Source organism: Neopelma chrysocephalum, unplaced genomic scaffold, assembly GCF_003984885.1.
Source record: "Neopelma chrysocephalum unplaced genomic scaffold, ASM398488v2 Primary Assembly neopelma1_96523, whole genome shotgun sequence".
In the NCBI taxonomy this organism is placed as follows: Eukaryota; Metazoa; Chordata; class Aves; order Passeriformes; family Pipridae; genus Neopelma; species Neopelma chrysocephalum.
In genome coordinates, this window is record NW_020925169.1 from 144,415 (window position 1) to 169,759 (window position 25,345).

General features: G+C 41.4%; 1 protein-coding gene across 6 annotated transcripts in view; it reads left to right on the forward strand.

The window, feature by feature from the left end:
* Positions 1 to 2,066: 2,066 nt before the first annotated feature.
* The window catches only part of MCTP1 (multiple C2 and transmembrane domain containing 1), a 189,411-nt gene continuing 166,132 nt past the window's right edge, over positions 2,067 to 25,345 (forward strand). For all 6 annotated transcript variants that reach the window (XR_003538401.1, XM_027708764.1, XM_027708767.1 and 3 more), the window contains exons 1-2: positions 2,067 to 2,741; positions 18,539 to 18,653. Coding sequence is in view for 5 of the 6 variants with exons in the window: in XM_027708764.1 (XP_027564565.1) it covers positions 2,163 to 2,741; positions 18,539 to 18,653 (694 nt within the window). In the remaining variant the exon portion in view is untranslated. The remainder of the gene's footprint in view (positions 2,742 to 18,538; positions 18,654 to 25,345) is intronic.

Here is a 25,345-nt window from a genome sequence, read left to right on the forward strand (position 1 = left end):
ATCTACTTGCTGGTTGGATAAAAAGGAGGTGAATTAGACCAATTTAGAAATTACAGTGTAATGACAGAATTTTAATGCAAGGAAAGCTTATGCTGGTTTATGTGGAAGAAGAATCAGGACGTTTGCCAGCATGTTATTTGGGACCACTCAATGCAGGTCATAAAAACACAGTAGAAGGCATATTGAGGCTTGTGTACACCTCTCCCAGACAATGAGCATCCATGTACTGTTCTACTTGCGAGGTTACTTTCTTTAGGGATTATGTCTACACAATCAACAAATTTCTGGTCTTTTTTTTTCTTGAAAAGGAAAATGTGATCCCTTGTGAAAATAACTGTCATTTAAAGATATCAGAGTAGTTCAGTACTTTGACAAATAAAAATTTCTTTTGGACAGAATGTTGTAGTCCTCTATACCTATTGGCTTTGTGAAAAGAGTATTAATTTTAACAGAAAATGCTGTTTACCTGACAAGCTGCTTATTCTATGTTTTAATGGTAATGTGAAAATAAAAAGAGTGACACACAAGGCACATGTATATATCGAAATACTTCTGTAGTCTTTTTCACTCACTGGGGAAGAATTAAATTCATATTTTATTCTTTTGATTCCTGCTCATTGAGTAAACCCATTATTTACAAGAAAGCAGACCTTTTAAAGAGCTTCCATTTTAGCACATTTCTTCTTAAATTTAAAGATGTCATTTCAAAAATTCTGACACATAAGCTTCCTCGAGACCTTGATCCATTTGAGCTTTGCTACCTGATGGTTTTGCTTTTAGGTAGTAGAAGCTAATAATTTAGATTCACTTACAGGGATCAAAGTAGGCTGACCTATCTGTCATTTTCTATCTTCAATTTTTTTTTTCTATGACTATCTTTGTCTTTTTCTGGTCCTGAAATGTCATTTATCTGACAGGACTCATCAAAAACAACCTTCAGTGGTTCAGAGGTTATTTTGCCTATTTTCTCAAATACTGTAGATATAATTCCAAGCCCCCAATCATCTGAAAGCACCCATTTTATCTCAGTATTTTTAATTTGTATTCTTCCTGTTCTGTTCAGCAAAAGTTGTACTGTCAAATGCCTGGCTGCAAACTTTTTTGGGAAAGTTGAATACAGGTGGCCAAAACCTCAATGGTGTGAAGAAGTGTCTTGTGAAATGAAACCCAAAAGTACGCTACATAAAGGTAGCTACATAAAGGTATGGCTCACTATACACCAAAAGATTTCTTTTGCTTGTTTGTTTCATGGAACGTAAACTCTTGTTGTGAAATCATCCTGCTGGTATTATTTTAATTAACAAAAGACATTTTAGATAGCGTTAAGCATCCAAAAATGCAGTGACGGGGCTACTAATCCAGTATGCTGTGATGAGAAAACATTTTTTTTTTAAATTAAAAAATACGAGAGGGGCAAACGCCCATATCTGGCGGGTTCTGCCTTGCCGTGCTCTGCATTTTGCGCCCACCGCTGCCGAAGGGCAGAGCCAGTGACGAGGCCGGTTATTTTCTGCAGCGTTTACTGTACCTGCACGAGCAAATCCAACTGAACCTTCCCTCCGCAAGGTTGCCGCGGCTTGGGGACGATGTCTGCCCTGCCAGGGACCCACTTCACGTTCGCACCTTCACACAGGGGCCTGAGTGTACCCCGACCCCAAAGGAGACCGCAGATATCACAGCGCAGACACCCCCTACCCTCGCTCTCCGCGGCGACCTTCGGAGCCGTTTGCCCTCCAAGCTTCTCGTACGGTGCAACTGTCTCCAATGCAGAAAATAGATGGGGAGGTGGGCAGGATAAGCCCCCTCCTGCTATGTCCTCATGTGCATTGCCGCACGTATACATAGCCGATCCGCCGCTCCCCTTGCACCTCGTTTCGCGCTGCCCGCCGCCATCGAGGGTACAGCCAGGGTGGGGGGCCTAGGGAGGCAAACTTTCCGCCCGGCTGGGCCAAGGTGAGGGTTTCGTCCTTCTTTTAGCTTCAACGTCAGCGCTGCAGCTCCAGCCTCCCTCAGTCGCGCCACTCTGAGTGGAGGGCGGCGCGGCGGAACCCTGCGCTCGTTCCCGACGGCGGGCGCTCCGCTCCGGCCCGCCCAGCACCGGAGAGTAGGCGGCGGGCTCCGGCGTGCTCTGCTGCCGCCACCGCCTCCGTCGCAGAAGAAGAATGGAGCCAAGCAAGGAGCCCCGGGTGACCACCGGGGGAAAGCCCAGCGAATCTGAGTCGGCGGTATCCTTCCAGGCCCGGCTGTGGAAGAACCTGCAGCTGGGGGGTAAGGGCCGGAGCGGCGGCGGGCGGGCAGGAACCGAGCGCCGCACTGCGGAGCCCCCCGCACCGCCGCCGCCGACCAGCGGCAAGGGGGACCCGCCGCCCGGCGCAAAGTGGAGCGGCTTCAAGCGGCGGCGGCAAGTGCTGGACCGCGTCTTTTCGTCCTCCCAACCCAATCTCTGCTGCTCGGCCGCCGAGCCGCTAGAGCCGGACGGCGAGTCCGGCTCCGCCCTGCGCCGCCTGCGGGAGCACCTGCTTCCCCAGGGCAAGGGGCCACCACCCGGCTGCCGACTAGTGCCGGTCGCCGGCGATGAGGGGCAGGCGAGCGGGAAGGAGGGGCGCCGGCCTGGGGCGCACCTGTCCCACCAGAAGAGCTCTTCATTGCCCAGCACCGCTTGCCTGGAGCAGCTGCTGCAGGGCTCGCCCACCGCCGGCAGGAGACAGGAGCAGCGGACGGAGGACGGCGACGGTGGCGCGGTGAGTGTTGGGCCCCGTAGCCCTTCGTGGGGCTGCCCTGGTGGTTTTGTACGTACTGGGCCGGGGTGGAGAGGCCAGGCGGGAGGGAAGGTCCCGGAGAGGGCAGGCGAGACGAGGCGCTGGGGAAGGGAGCTGAGGAGAAAGAGGTGGGAGGACGGACAGCGTTTGGACTCAAACCCCCGCCCGCTCGCTCGCCAGTGGGGATATCCTTCGCCTGAGAGGGGGAACGGCCCGGGGTCCGCCCGTGTCGGAGCCCTGCACGCTGTGATAGGCCGTGTGGCTGAGCCATCCCGAGCTGTGGGCGCAGCGCTGCCAGGGGTGCTTGTGCACCGAAGCAGGAGCTACTTCCATAAGGCATTCCTTTTTATAAACCATGCAGAGGAAAGTTGTTTGGACGGGGAGTTGGGGTTCCCTCACTCTCACGCCTTTCCCCAGAGCCACATCTCACCTCTCTGAGGGCTCTCTCTGCTGGCGTCTGCTCTTGCTTGACACATGCATCACGGCTTTTCCTCAGACAGCCTCTGCTTTTTCCCTTGTCTGCTTATCCAAATTTGAATTATTATGTCTTTTAATTTCTGCAGGACACCCAAATGATGATCACTAGTACACATTTAACAGATGATAGATAATTAATTGGTACAACATACTGGGTGTTATCACATGCAGCTGGTTTCTTCAGTCTGATAAGATAGTCATTCTTCCCTGGTTGTTGAGGGAAGGCGGTGAACAAAGCTTCTCCGACTGTTAGTTTTGAAATAGGTGGTGAAGTTAATGTTCATAGGGGCTGCTGAATCTTGGCATAAATTTCCTGCGACAAAAGTGCAAAGCATATGAGTATTTCTGGAGTTTGTGTAATTCGAAGCAGTCATCCACTTTTCTTCAGGAAAAATTGACTAATACCTATTGTTATAAATTGTCTTCTGGCATAATTAGGGAGAAATGAGTAGCTGAAGTAAAAGGCACGCTCTGTGTGTTGTCAGAAATAAATGGTATGAATACATTTGGCTGCGTACCTGTGCTTGGGATCTAGAGTGGTAGTAGTTCTGTGATGATTTGCAAGTGTCCCTTGATGTCAGTGGGACTTTCATGTCTGGCTGCAGAGTTCAGAGGAGTTCATCTTTACAAACACGGGACCTAACTTTATGTCTGAATCTCACAGGGTTACTTTGGTGATAGTCATCATCCTGACTGGAAACCACAGTGGTTGTTCCTTATATATTGCTTGTAAATGTTTTACATCGTTGCTTATTGATGTGGGATTATCATGACAGGTGTCTGCTAAGTGGGAATTTCCCTGCAGTAGTTAGTCCCTTCCTCCCCACACCCCGGCTCACAAAATGTATTGCACATTTTAGTATTATTGTTTAAGACTACAAGCTATTATTCTGCTTTAAAGACTGCTACATCTAACAAATAAACAAATATGAAAATATGAGGTTTTCTTTACACGGAATATGCTGAGTTGGAAGGGACCCACAAGGATCATCAAGTCCAACCCTTAGCAGTGCACAGGACCATCCCCAAGATTCACATCATGTGCTTGAGAGTATCATCTAAATGCTTCTTGAACTCTGTCAGGCTTGGTGCTGTGACCACTGCCCTGGGGAGCCTGTTCCAGTGCCCAACCACCCTCAGGGTGAAGAACCTTTTTCTTATATCCAACCTAAACCTCCCCTGACACAACTTCAGGCCATTCCCTCAGGTCCTGTCACTGGTCACCACGGAGAAGAGATCAGTGCCTGCCCCTCCTCTTCCCCTCACAAGGAAGTTGTGGACTGCAATGAGGTCTCCCCTCAGTCTTCTCTTCCAGGCTGAACACACCAACTGACCTCAGCTGCTCCTCTATACGGCTTCCTCTCAAGGCCCTTCATCATCTTCATTGCCCTCCTTTGGACACTCTCTAACAGCTTAATATATTTCTTATACTGTGGTTCCCAAAACTACCACAATATTCAAGGTGAGGCCCCACCAGTGCAGAGCAGGGCGGAACAATCCCCTCCCTTGTTTGGCTGGCGATGCTTTGCCTGATGCCCCTCAGGACATGGTTGGTTCTCCTGGCTGCCAGGGCACTGCTGACTCATATTCAACTGGCCATCAACCAGGACCCCCAGGTCCCTTTCCACAGAGCTGCTTTCCAGCATCTCATTCCCCAGTCTGTATGTACATCCAGGGTTTCCCCAACCCAGGTGCAGAATCTGCCACTTTCCCTTGTTGAACTTCATGTGGTCAGTGACTGCCCAGTCCTCTAATTTCTGCTGTTGTGTTCAGCAAAGAAACGGCATGTTCATTTACAAAACCTGTCAATTGCTGTTTAGTTGTGAGGGCACTGCTCTTGTTTTGAACAAGATACAGTCAACATTTGGAAAGAATACTGCTAAATCAAATCAAAGTGGTACCCAGGTTTTCTAACACTTGTCTTTAATTAGCAGGATTATGGTCAATTCCTCCAAGCAGTTTCTAGTATTAATATGGGCTGTGCCTGCATACCAAACCTGCTGGTTTTGATATAAAATAAAGCTTGTTTGTGTGTTTGTGGAGTTTGCCAGAGCTGCTGATCATGTTTGTTTTGGAGGGATGATTGGAAATAGAATACCTGTTCTTATACTGCATAATGAGCACATCCACTGCTCTTCTCATCTCTAGAGGTGTAATCTCACTTGATTTAAGTCAGCGGCTTCACTGAGCCATGGGATAGTTGTGGAAATGAGACTGTGACTATAAAGCATTGTTGGACTGTGTTCAGGTATGCCTGGTACTCTTCAGTGATCTGTTAACAGAGCAAGTACCTTCCATTGTGAGCAGCTGGAGTTTCTGGTTCAGTGCACTTCAGGAGTCAAGTCTTGCATGCTTCCTTACAGTTCAGTATACTTCAGAAGTCAAGGCTGCACCTCAGGGCAGTAAGGTGCCTGTAGTGGTTTGAACCAGGTTTTTCCCCCTAGAGCTAAGAAAGTGGTAACCCCCAGGAGGTGGTGACACTTGAGATTTGAATCAATCAGCGCTCCTGCAAAATATAAACATATCACTGGACCGGAAAAGAAAGTAGTTGTAGTAGTTGGACAAGAAGTGGGCATGTTGTAAAGCCACGAGGAAGGGGCCCGGAGCCCCACTGGGGGCTAGGCCCCCCCAGCCCCCAGCTGGGGGCTGCAGGGACTTGGAACAGTGTTAAACTGGGCTAAGTACCTGTAGCTGGAAAGCTGAAGGAGTTTTCTCCACCGTGAGTGGGCAGACGGAGAAGCGGCAGAACATCACTGACCGGAGAAAAAGCGGCGGCACAGAGCCGAGAGATAAGAGAAGCACCAAAACAAAACATGCAGCAAAGCAGACAGGAAAACTTCTGCGAGCCGAGAGGGAGAGAAAGAAAGCAGCAGAGAGTACTAAGTTTTACGGAGAGAAAGTTGGGGTAAGAACTGCCAAACTCCCCCAAACTTTCTTTGAGATCCCTCCAAAAATGGAGGGGGTGGACTCCTATTAATTGGAAGTCCTAAATGCAGTGGTCCTGAGAGCTCAACCAGGACGAAATGTGTGAGAGGGGACCTTGGGCCCTCCCTTGCTGCAGCTTCAGAGAAGCTAGCAGCCATCTTGAGGCAGAGCACAGAAGCTCTGACAAGGGGCTTGAATCCCCTGAAGATACCAGACTGTCACGAAGGCTTCTGCACTTTGTCGACATGACCGTGGTGGAGCAACCTTTGTCTGGGGTAACGCAGCCCACGGAAAGACCCTTCGTTTGCGTCGGGGGGCCGAGAGAGGCTTGGAGGCCTCCCTGGTATGTATTGGCAAAGATCCAACAACTGCTGCTTCATGAAAGACACAGAGAGCCTGTTGCCCTAGTGGACTGCTGCTCAGAGACTGGAAGGGGTCTTTTTTTCTTCTTCCCTCCTGGACTTTTATTTGGAAGGGAGAAGAGATTTGGCCCATTGTAAATACAGTATGTCATGGCAGAGATAGAGTTAAGATTGTGTGTAATGTATTATACGATTTATTTGTACAGTATTGTAATATATCCCTTTCCCCCCATTTTGAGTCTCGTGTAGTGTCTGGAAAACCCATCTCACACTGGGTTGAGATGTGGGAGGGGGGCTAAGAATCAGGAATTGGATTTTGGGACTTCAAACCATGACAGTGCCTTATCTCAGTCATGGCATTTACACCTCTCTGAGGACCTGAGAGTGCACATCTGGTAACATGAGTTTGGAATAACTTGCGTTTTTAAATCCAAGTTTTACCTAGCACAGACTTTTCAGTGTTGTCTGGATTTTTATTGCCCAGCAACCTTACACGTCCAAAGATGAAAAAAATTCTATAAATTAACAGAATCACAAAAATGAGATTAAATTACCTAAACGTAAAACAACCTAAGATTTCAACTTCCTTTAAAATGTATTTAAAGTTTTATTGAACTACAGGGCAAGCAGATGCTACTGCTTCATTTGGATCTGTTGAATTTTTTAGCAAATCTGTAAACAAAAAGACCTGCTAGATATTTTAAGGGACATGGTGGGGAGAAATAAAATCCCACAATAAGTCAATTTTTTTGTGCTTTTAAGCTAAAATAATACAGTTGTCATAAGTGAAAAGGCACATAAATAGCGGATGGGAAGATTTACAATGTAAGTTGCCGTACTCTGTGGATTTTATCTTGAAATGTAATTTTGGCATAATCAAACCGGCATGGACAATCCAGTGAAGACCTAGTTTTCTTAGCATTGAATAAAGCTTCTGTTATAGTGAATAGGGTTAGTACCTGGGTTTGAGTAGAGGTGCACGCTTAAAAGTAGAGTCTTATACAAACAATACCTATTATATTTCCACACTGAATACTCATCTAGTTCTTTGCTGAAGACTGAATACTTTGTGGAGCTGTCTGTGAATATTTTTGGGTAGGTGATCATAGCTATTTATTGGCAGAAAACTGAGTTTCCTTTTAAAGGATAGCCAGAGTGTAAATGTGGGTTTTTAGGGCAAAGAAATGAACACATGCAATTAAACATTGTCTTCTTCCAGCTTCCTAAGACCATGGCATGTCTCCTTGGCCAAACCTTCTGTAACTCTCCATGTGGCATCCAATTACCTTCATGTAACTGAGAGCTGCCAGATGTGTGCTGTATCTTTGAGGGAGTGAGAGAAGGACCATGGAAGCCTCCTGGGGTGTCCCATGGGCAGGAGATGACAAGAGCCCTCCAGGGACAATGCTTCACAATGCTTGTGTCTGTGTGTTGCCATGCCCCAAGGCAGTGTGGTAAGGGTCCCTTATAATTTGCATCTTCTTGCCAGCTGGAGCTTGAATTTATCCAACAATGCCTGTGCCAGCATGGTCTTTCTCTTGAATATGAGACATAGTTTTGTGTGGAAAGTTTTATGCCTCTTGCATTTTGTCATAGTAATGTAGTGAAAACCAGGAGGCTGGACATATCCTTGTTTCTTAAGATTTGCAGTAATAAAGACCCTACAGGTGTTTCACAGCCTTAATTGGAGAACATAGGTGTGGGCATATGTTATTTTGAAGCAACAGTGAACATGAAGAGGGCTTAGGGAGAGGATTCCTGAAGGGGCATCCAGGCTTCAGTCTGACTGCCACAGTGAGAACTCTTGTGGGCACTTTTCTTCAGTGGGTTTTCTTGCAAGATAATGCTCTAGTAACAACAAATCCTGTGACTTCTTAAAGAATGTTCAGGTTGATCGATTAAATTGAAAGAGTGGACAAGTTCCTAACGCCTTCCCTCAATGTCTGTTTTCAGTTTTGTGATTGCATAAGTAAACTGGAGATGTGGCAGGGCTCAGGGGTTACCACAGAGGGAAGAGTGAGGGCTGACTAGGGCTGCTTCTCAGTCTCTGGGTTCTTAGCCATAGTAAATCAAGAGTCATTAGTTTTGTGAACACAGACTATTTGTTTCATTAATAAGCATCCTGCAGACTTACATTTGTGGGTCTTCAAAGCCAGAGATTGGAAAACAGTGGTCTAGATTATGTAACACAGATTGATACAAGAGACAGATTAGATGAAGTAAAAAACTAGAAATATATGTCCAGGTACAGGGTCTCTCCCATTCCTGCAATAATGTATAACTGTTGGCCAATACAGTTCATATAAGAAGGTGAGCTCCTCCATGAGAAAGATCTGCAGAATAAAGGGGAGTTTAGTGGGCTGGGTTGTATGAGGAGAGGTTGCACTTTCAAGGCAAGGAGCATGGTGTTGTATTGAGATGCTGGGAAAGAGAAAGGGAATAGTGATGTAAAAGGAGCAGAGATTGAGCTGTGAGGAAGCCTGAAGACAAGAGAATTATGAATTTGGTGTGAAGGGGGATGTAGAGCCAATGCAAAACAAACTGGAATACCATGCACATTTCTCTGTCTATACCAAATAAATTTATGTCTGGCTTAGAGCCTTTTGAGTCAGTGAAGTTACACAAGGGAAAACTTTGGCTTGTTGGTTATAATTGACGTTTGTCACAGCTCACGATTGATCCAGCCAGTGAAGGAAAAGGAACAAAATAAAGACAAACGGCTGAAAACATCAATGAAAAGTTACACAGATAATATCACCCAAGAGAATCTTAATTCCTACTTTAGCTAATTGCACTGAGAAAGATGGCAGTGGTGAGGAAATCTGAAAACTGCTGACTGAAAGGCTTACCTTTTCCTGTCATAATGCCAATACAAAATAGGAAGAGTCGGAAAGACTAATTTGCACAGGTATTTAGAGCATGATTTGAGAGCAGCATAATTCTGAAAATTAACAAGGCAATATTTGGGACAACACCAGAAAGCTTGCTTTTAGGGATCTGGCCATTTACACAAAGGGAATGAGTAGATAAATAAATGTCAGAAGACTGTGGAGCTAGTTAAATTACATAGAAATAGAAACCAGGAGTAAAAAGCTGTTGCTAATGTTCATTTCTTTTTAAGAAAACTTTGCAGCTGATCAAAGCTGTTTCTCCAAGAGTTTAATAAGACAACTGATTTTATCAAGGAATGTTCTGCATTGCCCTATTTTGTTGTTGTATTAATTTCTAATAAAAGATTTATCTTTCAGCAGCTTGAGATATGTTAATCTGTTTCCTGTGCTCTGTCAGCATCTGACCGGTCTGTCAACTTACAATATGTTAATAGAGTGTATGTATATTACTGATATGGAAATCAAGATATGGTGCAACAGAATTGTAATTTCTGCTTAATTAACTAAAGAAGATCTGCAGAGTTTTCAAAGTGAGCTACATAATTTTTCAGGATTCACCAGTTTGCATTTATTGTTATGTGAAATATTTAGATGTTTTAAAGTGAACTAGTAGCAGCAGTTGAGTTACTGTTTATCCATGACCTCACTTCAACTTTATTTTCTCTCCCCCCCTGGATTTACTGCTTATATATAAAGGTGTTCATTAATAATTATATTGAGGATAATAGATATGGATAGGAATTGCAACAGTGCTTGCACAGAAAAGTTAAAAAAATGCATATTTTGTACCGACTGACTCTGCTGTGAAGTGTTTAATTTTCGGTGTAGGGGTTCTATCTGGATTTCAAGTGAATGTGTCAACTGTTACTTCAGTGTACTTCATGTGTATTTCATAACCTACTGACCTATGTTGAACTTTCAAAATTTAAAAATACAAACACTTAAACATGGTTATAGCATTGCACTTTTTTCCGCCCAAGAAATGCTGGAAAATGTTCTTTCCTTCTTTTTGACATGTCAGATGCAGAAAATTATTAGTCATACCAGTAAGACCTATCATCAATTTCTATATTATTGCTAAAGAATTACTTTCCAGTGTTTTTTAAAAAAACAGTTTTAAAACTGCCAGTGTGTCATTTACCGTGCAGCTGTATGGGTTGTTCCAAGTTAACTGATTTGTCTTGTGATATGGTGCTACCAAATTAATAGACTTTTCTTCTTTTTTTTTTTTTTTTACTTCTTGAATGAATTTCTGGTCTTTGGCAAGGTGACTAAGAACTCACAATTGATCTTAAGATGGAATTTGCGTTTTTCTCTCTAATCTTGCTATGCATCCTCGATCTCAGATATTACAAGTGTTTCCTTCTAGGGAATTTTAAGAGGTTAGCTATAATGTAAGCCCTGAAGCTGTTAAGTTTAAAAAAAGAAATATTTTCCTCTTTCCATATAAAAGAAGGCAGAATTCCCCCCAGTTTTGTGCGTGGTAGACTTTTGATTTATCAAAATGGCAAATTTGATCACTTTTAGTTCAGTATGGAGTTTTGTTTTATGTGGCGTTTGTGTTGTGTTCAGGGTATGTTCCATTCAATGTATTTCTGTAATGGAGAACTGATGACAAACCATAGCAAATGCACCAAAAAATGATCTGTCTAGATTTGTATATTTTGAAGTCTTGTGGGGTAGGTGATTCATACCTTCCCACCAAGCCAGAGGTTTCATCTTTCAAAGGCTTAGGAGCTATGATATACCATCACTGTCAAAAAAATCTAGTTTTGAATGGTACGGATTTGGTCTGAGTAGTGGGACCTGGGGAAAAAAGTACTGCAGTGCTGGGATTTTTGTCAGTAAAGGCACCTCATGTTTCATGTGAGTGATTTTTTTGGTGAGGAGGAAGACTATGTTTCATCAAGTCAAGTAATCACTGACTCATTTTTAGATGGTGAGCAGTCTTTTGTTCATTTGTGCTTGGATGTTGCTGATTTGATTTTCTATGTAGTCATTTGACCAAATAAAATCACAGAATTACAGAGTGGGTTGGGTTGGGTTGTAAGAACCTGAAGGATTATCTTTTTTCCACCCTGCTCCCATGGGCAGGGACACCTTCCACCAGGTTGCTTCAGCCTGGCCTTGGACACTTCCAGGGATGGGGAACCTGTTCCTGTGCCTCACCACCCTCACAGTAAAGAATTTCATCCTAGTATATAATCTAAATTTACCTTCTTTTGGTTTAGAGCTATTGCCCCTTGTCCTATCATTGACCAAATAAAATTTGTAGTCTCACATTCTTAAGTGACTGGAGGGTGATAAATATACACCGAATTCCTAAACCCTAAATTTTGGTGGGTCTCCAGGTCAAGTGTTACGAGTAAGAAACATCACAGCAAGCAAATTTATAGGCAGCAGAAAGAATCTTACTTCTTCCTGTGCAAACTGGGGCATTGGCCATCAAACCTCCATATTCTTACAAGTCCTTGTATTAGCTCCTAAGCTAAGTTTGGAGTCCTATTACAATAGTTTATATTTAACAGGAAGAGGGTACAAAGGACATATTGCCAAGGAGTGATAAGTAAAACAACTAGGCAAACAACAACACATCGTCAAAATTCCTGACATTAACACTGATCTACAGAACAAGGTTAATTTAATTGCTCCATCATAGTTCCTGTAGGAAAAGAGAAAGAGAAAATGCTGTAACGTAAACCCAGTGATTAAAAAGAAGGCACTATCAATTTGGTGTGAATACAGTGTTCTTATCATGGGCATTGGTAGCTACCCGTGAATAATTGCCCAAGGCATCTTGAATCACTGCTCCAATAGTGGATAAATCCATTAAAACTGGTTGTCCTGGGTGGTGCTTAAGCTTAATTGGATCTTTACCTTCCCTTTCCTGAAAGGACCAATTAATCCCTTCACCCTTGGCCCACTCCTGTACCCCCCCCGCCATCAGTAAAGTGGCTGCCATTATTTGATTGGATGAAACTAGGCTTGGGTAAATAACTGAACATCTCTTTTAAAACTCTTTGTGTGCTTTTGCCTGCGGCTTGACTAACGGCTTCTGCTTGGGTTAGTCCAGAAACAGTCTCCACATTTGAAGTGAGAATACTTACAGGGTCTCCCATCTCCTCATTTAACTGATCTGGCAATAACTTTGGTATCTCGGTTCCAGTATATGACATTGTTTTGGTAGGAGTTGGCTGACATGACCATCATCTGTGGTTTCAGTTTTAGTTAGGGGTCCAGATTCTACATCCTGCAGTTCCTCCAGTTAGATTCTCTTTCTCTCATACACATCCCAATGCTCTGCCTAAAGCCTCTTATTATGATCATGCTTGGCAGCAAGCAGCCCCTCTGCCTGCAGCCTCTTTTCCTAATCATGCTCATCAATAAGCAACACCTTCTCCGGAAGCCTGCTTTCCCTCTCCAGGGGATCCAAACCCCCTGACCAATAGGCAGCCTTCAGGGTGACAGACCAGGGTTCACAAGAATCATTTACCAGTAGGAAAACCCCTGGTTCCCAGTATCCCTGGGCTTCCCCTTCTGCAGCTTCTTTTTGCTCCACAGCAGTTGGTGCCTGCGCTTCTGCTGCTTATGCCTGCCCTTCTACAGCCTCTCCCTTTTTCAGAGCTGGCTTTTTTTCCTGTTGCTTCTGAATCAAATCACCCTGTGGGTTTTCAGTGAGCCTTCTTAAATACCTCCACTGGCTGTCCTCCAGTTCACTTTTTGAGAACGTCGAGAGGAGTTTCCCAATATAGGCTAACCAGATCTCCAGCTGGAGCTGAGGGAGTAGCTGGAACAGCTTGAGGGCCCTCAGGACTTTCTCCCACTCAGGGGAAGAGATCCCAACTCTTTTGGTGTTCTTCTGTCCTCCCAGCCACTTGTGTACCAGTTTTTTGAGAGTAGCAGTGGGCAATTCATCCATCAGCTCCATAGAAGACATGCCCTGTTTTCTCCCTTCAGCCCATAGCATATTTCGCTGAGTTTCAAACTCCTTCCTTTATATAAAGAGGGTGATTTTTCTTTCTCTTGCTCCATTTGTCTAACTGCAGGCTTTTGCCTCTCTGTATTGAGGCTAACACCCATTCTCCTCCCATAATTCATCAATTCCTAGGCCACTCTCCCCACATCAGAGGTCTTCCCTGAAGGGAAGACCATCTTTACAATTGGTCTTGCAACTGAATTGCATACATTTTTAAGGAATTTGGTAGACACCAAATGAGTAGAGTTGTAAAATTGGCATTAGTGATCAAATGCAGGGGGTATAGCTAATGCTGCACTAACTGGCAGTCATGCATTAGTTGAAGACAGTCAATCTTCTGAATATTTTCTGTTGGAGCCCCCCCCTTGACATGGGGATACTTACGGGGTCTCCCCTTTCCCAGGGAGATAAACTCCTCGCCCAGTAGGCAGCCCTCTGGGTGAGGGACCTGGGTTCACCCTGGAGCTGGATCATTTACCATTAGGAAAACCTCCCTAGTTTCCCTGGGCTTCCTCTTCTGATAGGAGGATCCTGTCCCCACCAGTTAAAACATACTCTGTTTCTAACTCCTGGGGTCGCTTGCCATACTTCTCTTGGAGTTTTACTAAATTCTCAGCTGAATAGGATACTGACTTCTTAGTTATTTCCTTCTTCTCATCCTCCTTACTCTCCACTACTTCCATTTTAATTAGGGGTCACATTGCAACTCGTTTTCTGTGCATGGTCTCCCTGTGCTCATTTAATTCCTTACTGGGTACAGGGACAGAGGGCTTAGTGTTTTGTTAGTCACTCTCTCTAAAAGTTTTGCAGCCTTTCACTTGCTAATTGCTGCTGCAATTTCTCAACTAATTCCTTAACTGAGCTGCTCTATAAGACGTTGTACTCCCCTCACTAGCATCTTATCCCTGATAGGGTACCTATGTCACTCTCAATATATTCTCCTGCTCTGCAGCCTTATAAAGTTCAAGGTGCATTCTTCTGATAAGGCCTCTTTCTATATTAAGGAGGGATTCCAATTTCGTTCTCTCAGTTTGCTCTCTATCTAGACATTTTTGTAAGGGGTCAGCCAAATCTTATAAATGCTTTTGTAAAGAGTCAACAAAATTTTGTAGGAATTTGTTTCTCTCTATCCAAAAGTTTTAGTGAGGAGTCATGAATCCTTTTATCCTCTTATCAGCACAACACACAATACTCCACATTTGAAGATGAGGATGGGGTAAGCATTGTCTACGAGGGGAGAATGGTCAAGATATGGCATTTCCTGGGCCGCTGTATCTTGCTCTTCCTTCTTCCAGATCCATCCTGTCCCCCAGTCAGGGATAAACAGATCTGAGCCCATCCTGGCTATAAATAGCTGTTTGTGATTCCTATTGCCATGACCCACTGCCAGTAGAACAAAACCCCCACATTTATCTACCTACTTCTTCTGATCTCTTTACCTAGCTTTTGAAAGTATATATTTTGATACTTCAGAGGCATATTGCGGCTAGTATGCTCTAGGGTGGTCTGAGAAGACCATATGTGGTTAAATCTACCAGTCTCTTTTGTGCTTGTGATACAAGATTGTTTTGCACTGTTTTTGTGCAGACTTTTTTGAACCACAAAGAGGTTGCAGGCAAGGAATGTAATTTTTAAAAAATAAAAATAGGCCTTAGACTTCTAGTCAGACATAACAAAATTGCTGCAATTGTATCTAGACTACATAACTCCTTTCTTTATTAAGTCAAATAGTTTGTGTTGTTTTGTTCCTTTCAAGGTTAAGGTGTTTTGCATGTCTTCAGACATTAAACACATTTTTCATGTGGTGGAAAAAGGAAAATAATGGCATGTTGATACCAGCTGGCCATGACCATTTTTTTGTGTGTGTATACCGCACTTGAAACTAGCAAATACCTATCTTAATGAGCCAGGTCAGCTGGAGGAGCTGGTTAGGTCATACGGTTCTTTCTGGTTTGGGGCTGTTTGTTCAACAAAACATGGCTGTGTTTTTTTCCCAGGACTTTTGGGCAACATTATCTCGTTTGTAGACTCTGAGGTATTCTCACTTTAGGATCACTAGTTACACATCAAGGTGATATTTTTGCAGTTACTTTATAGGATGCGTTTTTACTTTATGTATACCTTTCTTATGTCTACAGAGTAATGCAGATCGCTGTAGGACCAGCTGTAGTTGGTTACCTTCTATAAATGCTGCTGCACTATTTCTGGTACTAAAAATAATTATGATGCTTTACAGTTGACTCAGGCTGCTGTAATACTAATGTGGAGAACGTGGCAGACATCTGTATTGTATCTGTGAATGTGACTCATTTGCCTAACTATTCTTATGTTATGGCTGGTTTGAATTCAAGGGGTTAACTCTTCCTTCAGTCTGTCCATCTAGAAGAATAAGCAGTGAGGTTGTGTCTTACTCTTCTGATGGTAGACACAATAAAGCTGTAATTGGCCAAAATATTTTTCCTGTCTAAAAATTGAAGCTGGATACTTGATCCTTTCTGGTCTTTATCTGGAATCTCAATATTTTTGTTAAAGATTTATTAAAAGTAATTTCAACACATTCTGCACATTTTAGACACAAAAAGTCAAAGCATGCCCTTTCTTTGTCAGGTTTGGTGTCATCATGTAGCAGTCAGTAAGAAACAGCTTTGAGGCTAAAAACTACTAGTTGTGGGGTTTTTTTATGTTGGTTTGGTTTTTTTTCCCCCCAAGTACAGAGAGCTTTTTTCTTGACATTGGTGGAATTATTCTGAGTGCAGAAGTTCAGAAAATTTGGTTTCGAAACAGTTCTATGGTTAGGGCAATCGTAGGCTTTCATGCATGCTCCCAAGTTGCTTGTCTGAATATTTCTAACTTCAGTTCGTTACTACAGGCCGTGCAAAAGTGGTTCTTTGTTTCCATTTTAATTTTTGAACTCATTAATTAAAATAGGTGATTGAAAAAATGATTTATTGAAAGTTGTGTTTATTATGGCAACCTCCGGTTTTAATGGAATGGTACTTCAATTGGGATGCAGAAATACTTTGGTTTGACTTTCTAAATACTTAGGGACAGTTAATATCTCTGCCTTTTGTTTAACTGTTTACATACTGTAGGCTTGTTACATTGCTCACCTAAGTGTTTCTAGCCTCCTTGAACAGCTGAAAAACTGATTAATGGAGCTCTGTTGCAAGAAAAAAAGATGGAAAAACATTGAAAAATATGTGAGAAGTGCAAAAGGAAGCAACATGTTTAAACCAAGGAAGTTTAATGTAGAGCTTGCGTTCTACCTCAGAGGGGAAGAGAGAGGAGGAATATAAATGTTGGGAGACATCATGTTTCTTTTGTGACTGCAAATTCTTGTAGAAGGGCAAGAAAGGGGAAGGAAAGTTTTGGTTTTTATTGTTACTGCAGAACACATTTCTTTGTTTCATAATACTGTGATAAATGCTATGGTCATGGATGAGGCTGGGGCCATTATGCAGCTTTTTCCTTATTTCTGACTGGACTAGATACTAAGCATTGCAGGAGTGGGGTCACTGTTGTCAGTCTTGTATCCTGCAGACAGTGCATTAAAAAAAAAGAGTGAATAAAAGAGATGATAAGTGAGGAGTTAGTAATTTAAAAGAAGCTGGTGGCTGCCTTCTGCAAGAGTCTTGCAAGGTCTTTTGATATTTTCAGGCATGCCTCATCATTACTTTACAAGGACAAAATTAAAAGATAAATGTTGCTAGATTTCAAGAACAACACCCCCCACCAAATCAAAACTCATCTAACCATTTTCTTTGAAATGCACTAGTGTTGAAAAAATTTCATTGCTGTGGAACCGGTGAGCATATCGGTGCGCGATTTGGCCAGCACTGTATGTGTGGCAGCAAAGGTTAAATATGTTAGGGCTCAGAGTTATGACTCTGGAATAATGAGAATAAGCCATCTGTTGAAATGCCTTTATTTTGCGCCTGCCTTTGTGCTTTAGTTTCATTATTACCTTAGTAAGAAAAAAGGGTGTAGTAGGAAGAAAGAAGACAAAACTTGTTTCTTTTTGAAATAGTATAGCACTTGGTACCCATATGGTCTCTGTGATATTTCTGTCATGCTGTTTTTTTTCCCTTGCAGAGGACCTGTAATCACATAATAAAATATTAATAGCACTGCTTTTAAAAGATTTAACTTCTAGCTTGAGCATATGTATATGGTGTTCACTGTAACAGATAAAGTTCCTGTATGTACTGTGAATGTATAATTGGTATAGTTGTTCTAGTCTTAAAATAAAATGTGGTGTTCCAAGCACACACTGTAATTAGATTCTACTTACAGAGAGATGTGTTGAAAACTATTTTGCAAAAGCTTATGTGTACTAAGAAATATAGTTTCTCTACTTTGTCGTATGGGACAGAAATGTGGTTACTGTTCATGCAGTCTGGAGGTCCAGAGAGTTACTTGCATTCTGACTTCCTTTATTGGTTTGTTTTTTTTTTTAATGATACATTTTATACAAATAACTAATCTAAGAGTGATTGTCCTGGCATGCAGAGCTACAGCTGCATTTAATGTCTTTTATGATTATTTTCCCCTCACAGCTTCCCCCAGAACTTGTGGAAAAACCCCAAAGTACTGCAGTAGCTGACAAAATCTTAATTCACGTATATTTATTCAATGCATAGATTATCACTCTTGGATAAACACAGGATTTGAGGGTACTGGTGATGACTACTCCAAATAGTACTGTAAGGTCTAGCTTTTCTTTTTCTTACCTATTTTGCTTTAGTGGGCCAGGACTGTATGTGAATGTAATTAAAAGTGGAGGTTTGTAGAATCATCAAATGATTTGGGTTGGAAGGGACCTTAAAGACCTTATTTTCACCTGCTGTGTATCAAAGAATTATTTTTTCAACCACATTTTTAAAATAACGTATTTAACTATCAATTGTCAACCAGTTTATTTTTCTGGTGTTGTGTGTTGTTTTTGTTAAAAAAAAAAGCGAATCTCAGGAATTGTCATACTGATAAGATGGACAGATTCCTTGATGCTGGATATTAGCTCTGAGGTGGGAGAATGGGATACGGCCTTGTCTTAGTTCAGTAGGATGGTGATACATAATACATACATAATACCTTACATGAAACTTTTAGTAACATTAGCTATCGTGTTTTTATTTCCGCCCTCTGCAGAGAACAAATTTGGTTGGAATAAGTAATGCAGATTTTCCCTCTGGGGACCCTGGAATGTACCAGTTGGATGTTACTCTAAGAAGAGGACAAAATCTAGCTGCCCGGGACCGTGGCGGTAAGTGTGCTGTTAAACACTGCCATAATGATTGGGAAGCTCCATGTTCATTATGTAAATTTATATGAGGGTATTAAAATTACAATTAAGGTTTGAGTTATAAACTCAACTCAGCTTCAAACTTTGTAGAAGTTCTTCGACTCAAGAGCGTGAAGTGAAAGGAGCTAGGGCCAGTTAACCCCACAGAGGTGGAGTAATAAGATTTAACTAATATTGGTTTAATACTTGTGCTAGACAATTTTCCTCTCTTTTTTGAATATTTCAAACTAAGAAAAGGTCAGTAGATGTATTTTAACCATGTAGCTTTGTGCTGTCTTGCTTGCACATGTGCTGTCTTGCTGTTTATTTTATTCCTTGACTGCTTAATTGATAAACACTGGAGCTGTGTTTAAAGACAAAAACAGTAAAACCCTAAAACCCCTGTACTAAATGTGTCCAGGCTTTGCCGGTTGATCACTCTGCCAATCTCATATTAGCATTTTTCAGTCTGCTCTCAGACATGTACCACACACATAATTCAGATTTAGAAAGGATTCCTAAAAGGTGTCTTTGTTGCATATAACTCAGTGTCTTTGTCCATACAACTGCAGCTCATATTTAATATTAGGTAAGTCAGTAATCCCCTTTCTGAACAGCAGTATAAGCATGATAAATCTGATTAACAGCATATTTGGATTACCTCTAATAACATTTCCTGTGAGAAAGAAGAAGCCATAATAAATATTTAAAATAAATAGTATTGCACAGGACCTTTCCATGCTTACCTGATAAAGTTATATGACTGCTTTCAGATCTCAGATATGGTAGTAGAAACCTAGACAGCTCTTTACATGAATAGGACATTACTCCAGTGATACTTATGTCATGAAGCTGAAATTTTGATACACTCACTGTTGCAAGAATAAACTTTTCTTCCTCTAGATTTATTGGTATTCTGTCAAGCTTTGCTTGAAATTCATTAAACACAGACACTCAAATGTTTCTGTTGCATGAGCTAGAGAGATTTCCCCAGTTTTTGAATGATATGTTGAAATTAGGTCACATCCATTATTTATATTATTTATAAATGGATAAAAATTTGAATGTAAACATGATTATTCATATGCAAGGAATACATATGTACTTTTTTCTCCCACAATACAAGAGTTTAGGTCTAGACTAAATAAAGGAGATCTGATTCCTGAGGTGGAAATACCAGGTGCTGTATAAAATGTCAAGTGCTTTAAAAGGTAATTACAGAAAGCTGCTGCTTCAGCAGGAAGGAAACCTCTGAAAGCTAACTGGGAGGCAACATGGCAAGAGTGGTATTTTCTCAGTACTTATTATTCCTAGAGCCCAGAATCAAGGGTTGCAGTCTTCTCCCACCCTGTTTCAGAGCCAGTAATTTGCTTTGAATGGCATATACCTATAACCTTCCAGAAGGCTGAGCAAGTACTGGTTCTCCTTTTGAAGAGGTTGTTGGGGATGGAACAGGGGAAGGTTGTTGGGCTCTGGAATCACAGAGTAGTCTTGTAACTTGAAAACTTAGCAAAAAAGCAAGATGCATGGATTATTTTTTGCTCCCTTTCTGAATTTTTTCTTGTCCCTGAAAAAGCTCAGCACTCCCATCTTAACCAACCAAGGGAATGTTTTACCAAGGCACTGCAAGCTTGTCAGGAAGGAGCGTGTGCATTGCACTTTAGTGAGTATAGAATTTCCTTCAGACCAGGTGGGAACTACAGATGTGCTCCCTCCTGCATTGAAGGTTTAAGATCTCCACTGGGTTTGAGCCTCCAGGACTGAGTTTTTGTTTCTTAAGGGCAAAATACAGAAATTGCACTTGGTACTAGGACATCAAGCTAGGACCCATTCACTCGTGACTGAATGTCCTGGCTGCCATCCACTGTGTTTCTACTTATTTTCCTTTATGGAGCTACCTGGAGTGAGTTTTTAGGAGCACCTGCAGCATTTGAATTGAGGAGACACTACATGCATTAGTCAGGCACTTAGTGGATTCAGATGGCAGCTCAATAGGAAGTGCACAGAAAGGGGCTTGATTTCGGTAGTCAGTTTTGTCTAAATTTTTTAACTATAATAGTAGCTTTTTTTTATTCACTGTTTAATATATCAGTGGTAATTAACATATCTGGTGGTGTTTCACTAAGAAACCGGGCATGTAAAATTGGTGTCTTACTGAAAGTTTATGTGGGTGCAGAGGAGATTCAGTGAGTTCACGGAAGAAAAATCCACAAAACACATTGAAATGCACAGAAAACACATCTCACTCAGAAGGTCTGTGCTGCAAATTCTTGATGCCTAAGAGGGCAATGGAAGGATATAGCATATGTACGTCTTCTTGTTTTTCTATTAGCATCTGCTTACAGCCCTCATAGAGACAAAGGACTGAACTCACAAGACCTTTGCTCTGGGCCAGTATCAGTGTTTCTGTGGCACTGCTAGCATGCTGCAGCAGTGCTTATAGCAGAGATTACAACACAGAAAGTGATTAGAGGACAGTCTGTGAAAGGGACTGTGTAACAATGTATATTCAAATGCTAAATGGAGCTACTGAAACAGATGTGATATATATTAACACATCTTGGAATATTTATCCCAGGACCGTCTCAAAGGAGTCTTACACTATAAGTCTGTAACAGGGCGTAACACCCCATTCTTCCAAAATCTTTCTCAGATCCTCCACTTAAGACTGACAGTTGATTTTTCTCCAAGTGCTGTGAATTTCACTCTAAAATAATACTTGAACTTGAATTTCAGTTCAGTTTTAGCTTTTTGTTCTTCAGTTTTTGAACTGCAGTTTCACATAACTTTTTTGGAAACCTGCTGCTGATCATATTGCAGTCTTGGAATTCAAAGCTGAATTCTCATGTCATGAATGTTCTGCACAATTTTTCTTCCCCAAATTTATAAAAAGAGATACCATAACATTCTCAGAGGAACAGGGGGTAGATTAAAGCTATATTTATGTGGGTAGAAATACCAGCATTAATCATAGCTATTAGTTGATAAATGGCACCACTGACAGTCATTACAAAAGAGGAGCACAACATTCTTCATGAGAAGACCAGCATCTTGCTGTTGTCTTCTCAAAGGAATATCCTTCATTATAACAGGCAGTATTATGTTCAGGAAACTTCCCTTGTCCAACCATCTAGGAGCCACTCTGACAGTCACACTCGCATCACCTGAACTAGAACTGAAGCCCCTTCGCAGCTACACACCCCACACTCACAGTCAGACCTGGTCTCCTTACCAGCTTGACCCTAGATTTCCCATGGCAGAGTATCATACATCCTGATCTTTAAAGTTATTTAATCTTGGTGCAATAAGTAAATCACAAAATAACAGCTTGAGCTGGGTGCCTGCAAGGAGGGAGGATCCCAAACAAGGAAACCCTGGGCTTTTATACCCTTACAGTCCAAAAGTCTATGGGTCACCGTCTCCTGCTGTGTCTATGAGTGTCTGGTCCCAGTGCCCTTTGTTATGCAAAGGGTCAGCAGTTCATGGCCTGCTTACACTGCAGCTGCACACTGTGAATGTATTCCTCAATCCTGTCAGGAATCCTCAGAATTCCTCAGGAATCCTGTCATCAGTCTGATCAAGCTTTCCTTCCACGTACCCTGCAGCTGTGGTATCCTAACTTCACCTAAGCTATGAGATGAGACAGCTTACATTTTTAGCTTCTGGCAAAATCCTGTAGTAACCTCAGATGTTGTTTATAACATATTATCATGGTTTAACCCCAGACAGCAACCAAGCACCACACTTGTTCCCCACCACAGGGGTGAAGGAGAGAATTAGAAAAGTAAAAGCAAGAAAACTCATGAATTGAGATACAGTCTAATAGGTAAAGCAAAAGCTGCACATGCAAGAAAAATAAAACAAGAAATTAATTCGCTGCTTCCCATGGGCAGGCAGGTGTTCAGCCACCTCCAGGAGAACAGGGCATAACAGTTACCTGAGAAGACAAACACCATCACTACAAATGTCCCCTACTGCCTTCTTCCCCATCACTTTATATACTGAGCATAATGCCTTTTGGAATGGAATATCCCTTTGGTCAGTTAGGAGTCAGGTGTCCTGGCTGTGTCTCCACCCAATTTCCTATAGACCCCTAGTATCCTCACCAGTGTGCCAGTACAAGAAGAGGAAAAGCCCTTGGTTCTGTGTAAGCACTGCTCAGCAGTAACAAAAGCATCTCTACATTATCATTACTGTGTTCAGCACAAATCCAAAACACAGCCTCATACTACCCACTATGAGGAAATTAACTCTACGCCAGCCAAAACCAGCATACATATGCTTTATTTAAGCCCATCCTGAAGTAAACTATACACTTGGTTTGATTTAAAAATTTCTTTTCTGAGACACTGTCATAAAATTTGGAAAACCTGTGTAATGTTGGACCTGGTAAGTTCATTAACAACATAACTTTATCACTTATATCTTTGTTTTCCTTTTCAGTTTTGATTTCTCATTTGCTTCTTGTCATATACAGTGCTTGTGTAATATTGTGTACATTTTTAAGAGCTTTTTCTGGAGTTAAAATTTTTGGGTTAAAAAGTCCCTTTTGATTTGTTGGTGGTCTCTGACTTCTTGCATGTGGAGTTTATGTGGCTACTTCATTTTGGTAACATATCTTTACAGATGTTTGCAGTATCTTAAATGGATTTTTAAAGCAAACAAACAGAACTTTCCCTCTTATGATTAATCTATTTTTGCTTTAAGAGGCTCATTTTGAGATGCAAACTGAAATGTTATAGCACAGTTGGTGAAAAGGGGAATTATCTCTTAGTTGCTGGCTTTCTCCGATTCTCTTTGGTCCAAAGAAAAACATCAAAATATTCTTTAAGTGTTTTAAGTATGCTTACCTCACAGTGTCTCCTTGCTTCAATGGAGCATGTGATCCACTCCCTTTCATCCTTTTTGAGAAATGTATAATGTTGGTTTCTTGCTCTACTTCAGACAGAATAGGGAAATAAGTAGCACAGGTTAATCCCATAATGAATTTGTTGCCTTCTGCCTTTAAAATTTATATTATTTTTTTCTTTTTTTTTCCAAAGTGCATAAATATTGACCTGATCTTCAAATAGCAGTAGGAAAACACTTGTTCTGAGCACAAGGGAAACATTTATTGGCATTTTCATGATGACCAGAAGTAGTGTGCTTTCTGGTTGAAATCTTACAGGAAGAGTTCCTGGAAACAGCTGTTGATCACCATCTAAGATCTTGACCTCTTAATGGAAAATATTTCTAGATCTCTGTGTCTGTCTCTGCAGGAGACAGTTCAGTAATGCTTCTTAAGGCTAGAAAACCTGTCTTTGTAGAAAGAGCTGAGGCGATGATCCTTAAGTGGCTGACTCTGATACCAGAAATGGCAAGAGGAATGCCAGAAATAGTGCACTTAGTGCTCTGATGCAGTGCAAAGGCTTGCATTTCAATTTGATAAATTTACCATTTCTGATATGAAATATTTATAACAGTAATAAGCTAGCTGGTTAAATTCAGAATAACTGGGAGAGATGACTGTCAAAACCGGGTGACTATGAAGAACTGTAATAGTCCAAGAGTATTCACATAGACTTTGCTTTTTATCTGGTAACTCTGTATATATCTGCATTTTCAGGATCTAAAAAATTAGGTGCCAATGGGATAACAAACTGTGATGATTAAGTAACCTTTTAATATACTCTTGATTTTTGTGCTTGAACACAATGTTGAAAGCAAATCTATTTATAAGGCAGTGCATTTAAAATTATTGAAAAGATTTTTCATTATAGCCTAACTACGGAGCATACTATATATGTTTGAACTGTGGGTTTCACTGATATACCATACTGAAATTCTGTCCTTAACCTTTCTTAAAATACAGTGCATAAACTGTAGTTTTTTAGATTGAAAAACTTCATGCTTAGGGTTCAGGTAACCAGGATTATGAATAAATTTTGTTTTTGTGAAATATTGCTAAGTCTCTCACACAGTTGAGAAAGATAGGAACATGCTCCTGTTCTTTTTCCTGTAGAGGTGAGATGAGAAAATTATTGGCATAAATCAATAACTTAATGCTCACACCATCTTCCAAATTTGGCAGGTAGTCACAAGGCAATAATCAGAGAAATGCTATTCATACTGTAACAGCTAGACAGATGCCACATTCTTTTAAAAGTCCTTTCGGGCCAGTATTCATGTCACTAATTGTAAAGATGCATCAAACTAGCTCTTTACATTTTTATTTTAATGTATTAAAGAAGTATATAATTTGAATGCTGTAATACAAAAGAAATCAGATATCATTAGTTTTTGGATCGACATCAAAGGGTTTCTATTTACATTAAATCAGAATGGGCAAGAATGTTATCTTATACAAAGGCATTTCAGAAGGGTTTTATATGAGGTAAAAACACACTTAATTTTTAAGAATTCCTGGGGATGTGAATGTCTGAAAGAACTAATTTTTAAATGCTCAATTTCCTTATCACAGAGGATAAGATACTGAAAGAAGAAATGGCAGCTTGGCGTACTATTTACTCTGGAATTCATGTAAATATATGTAGATAAATTTGACTGCATTCATAGAATGCAAAAACTTTTATAGGACGTTTTATATAAAGGTACATACTTGTTAGCTAGGCAGTGGTTTTACTTGAGTAAAGATGACCAAAGTTCATGAACAGCCTTCAGTCTTTTTTTTTTCC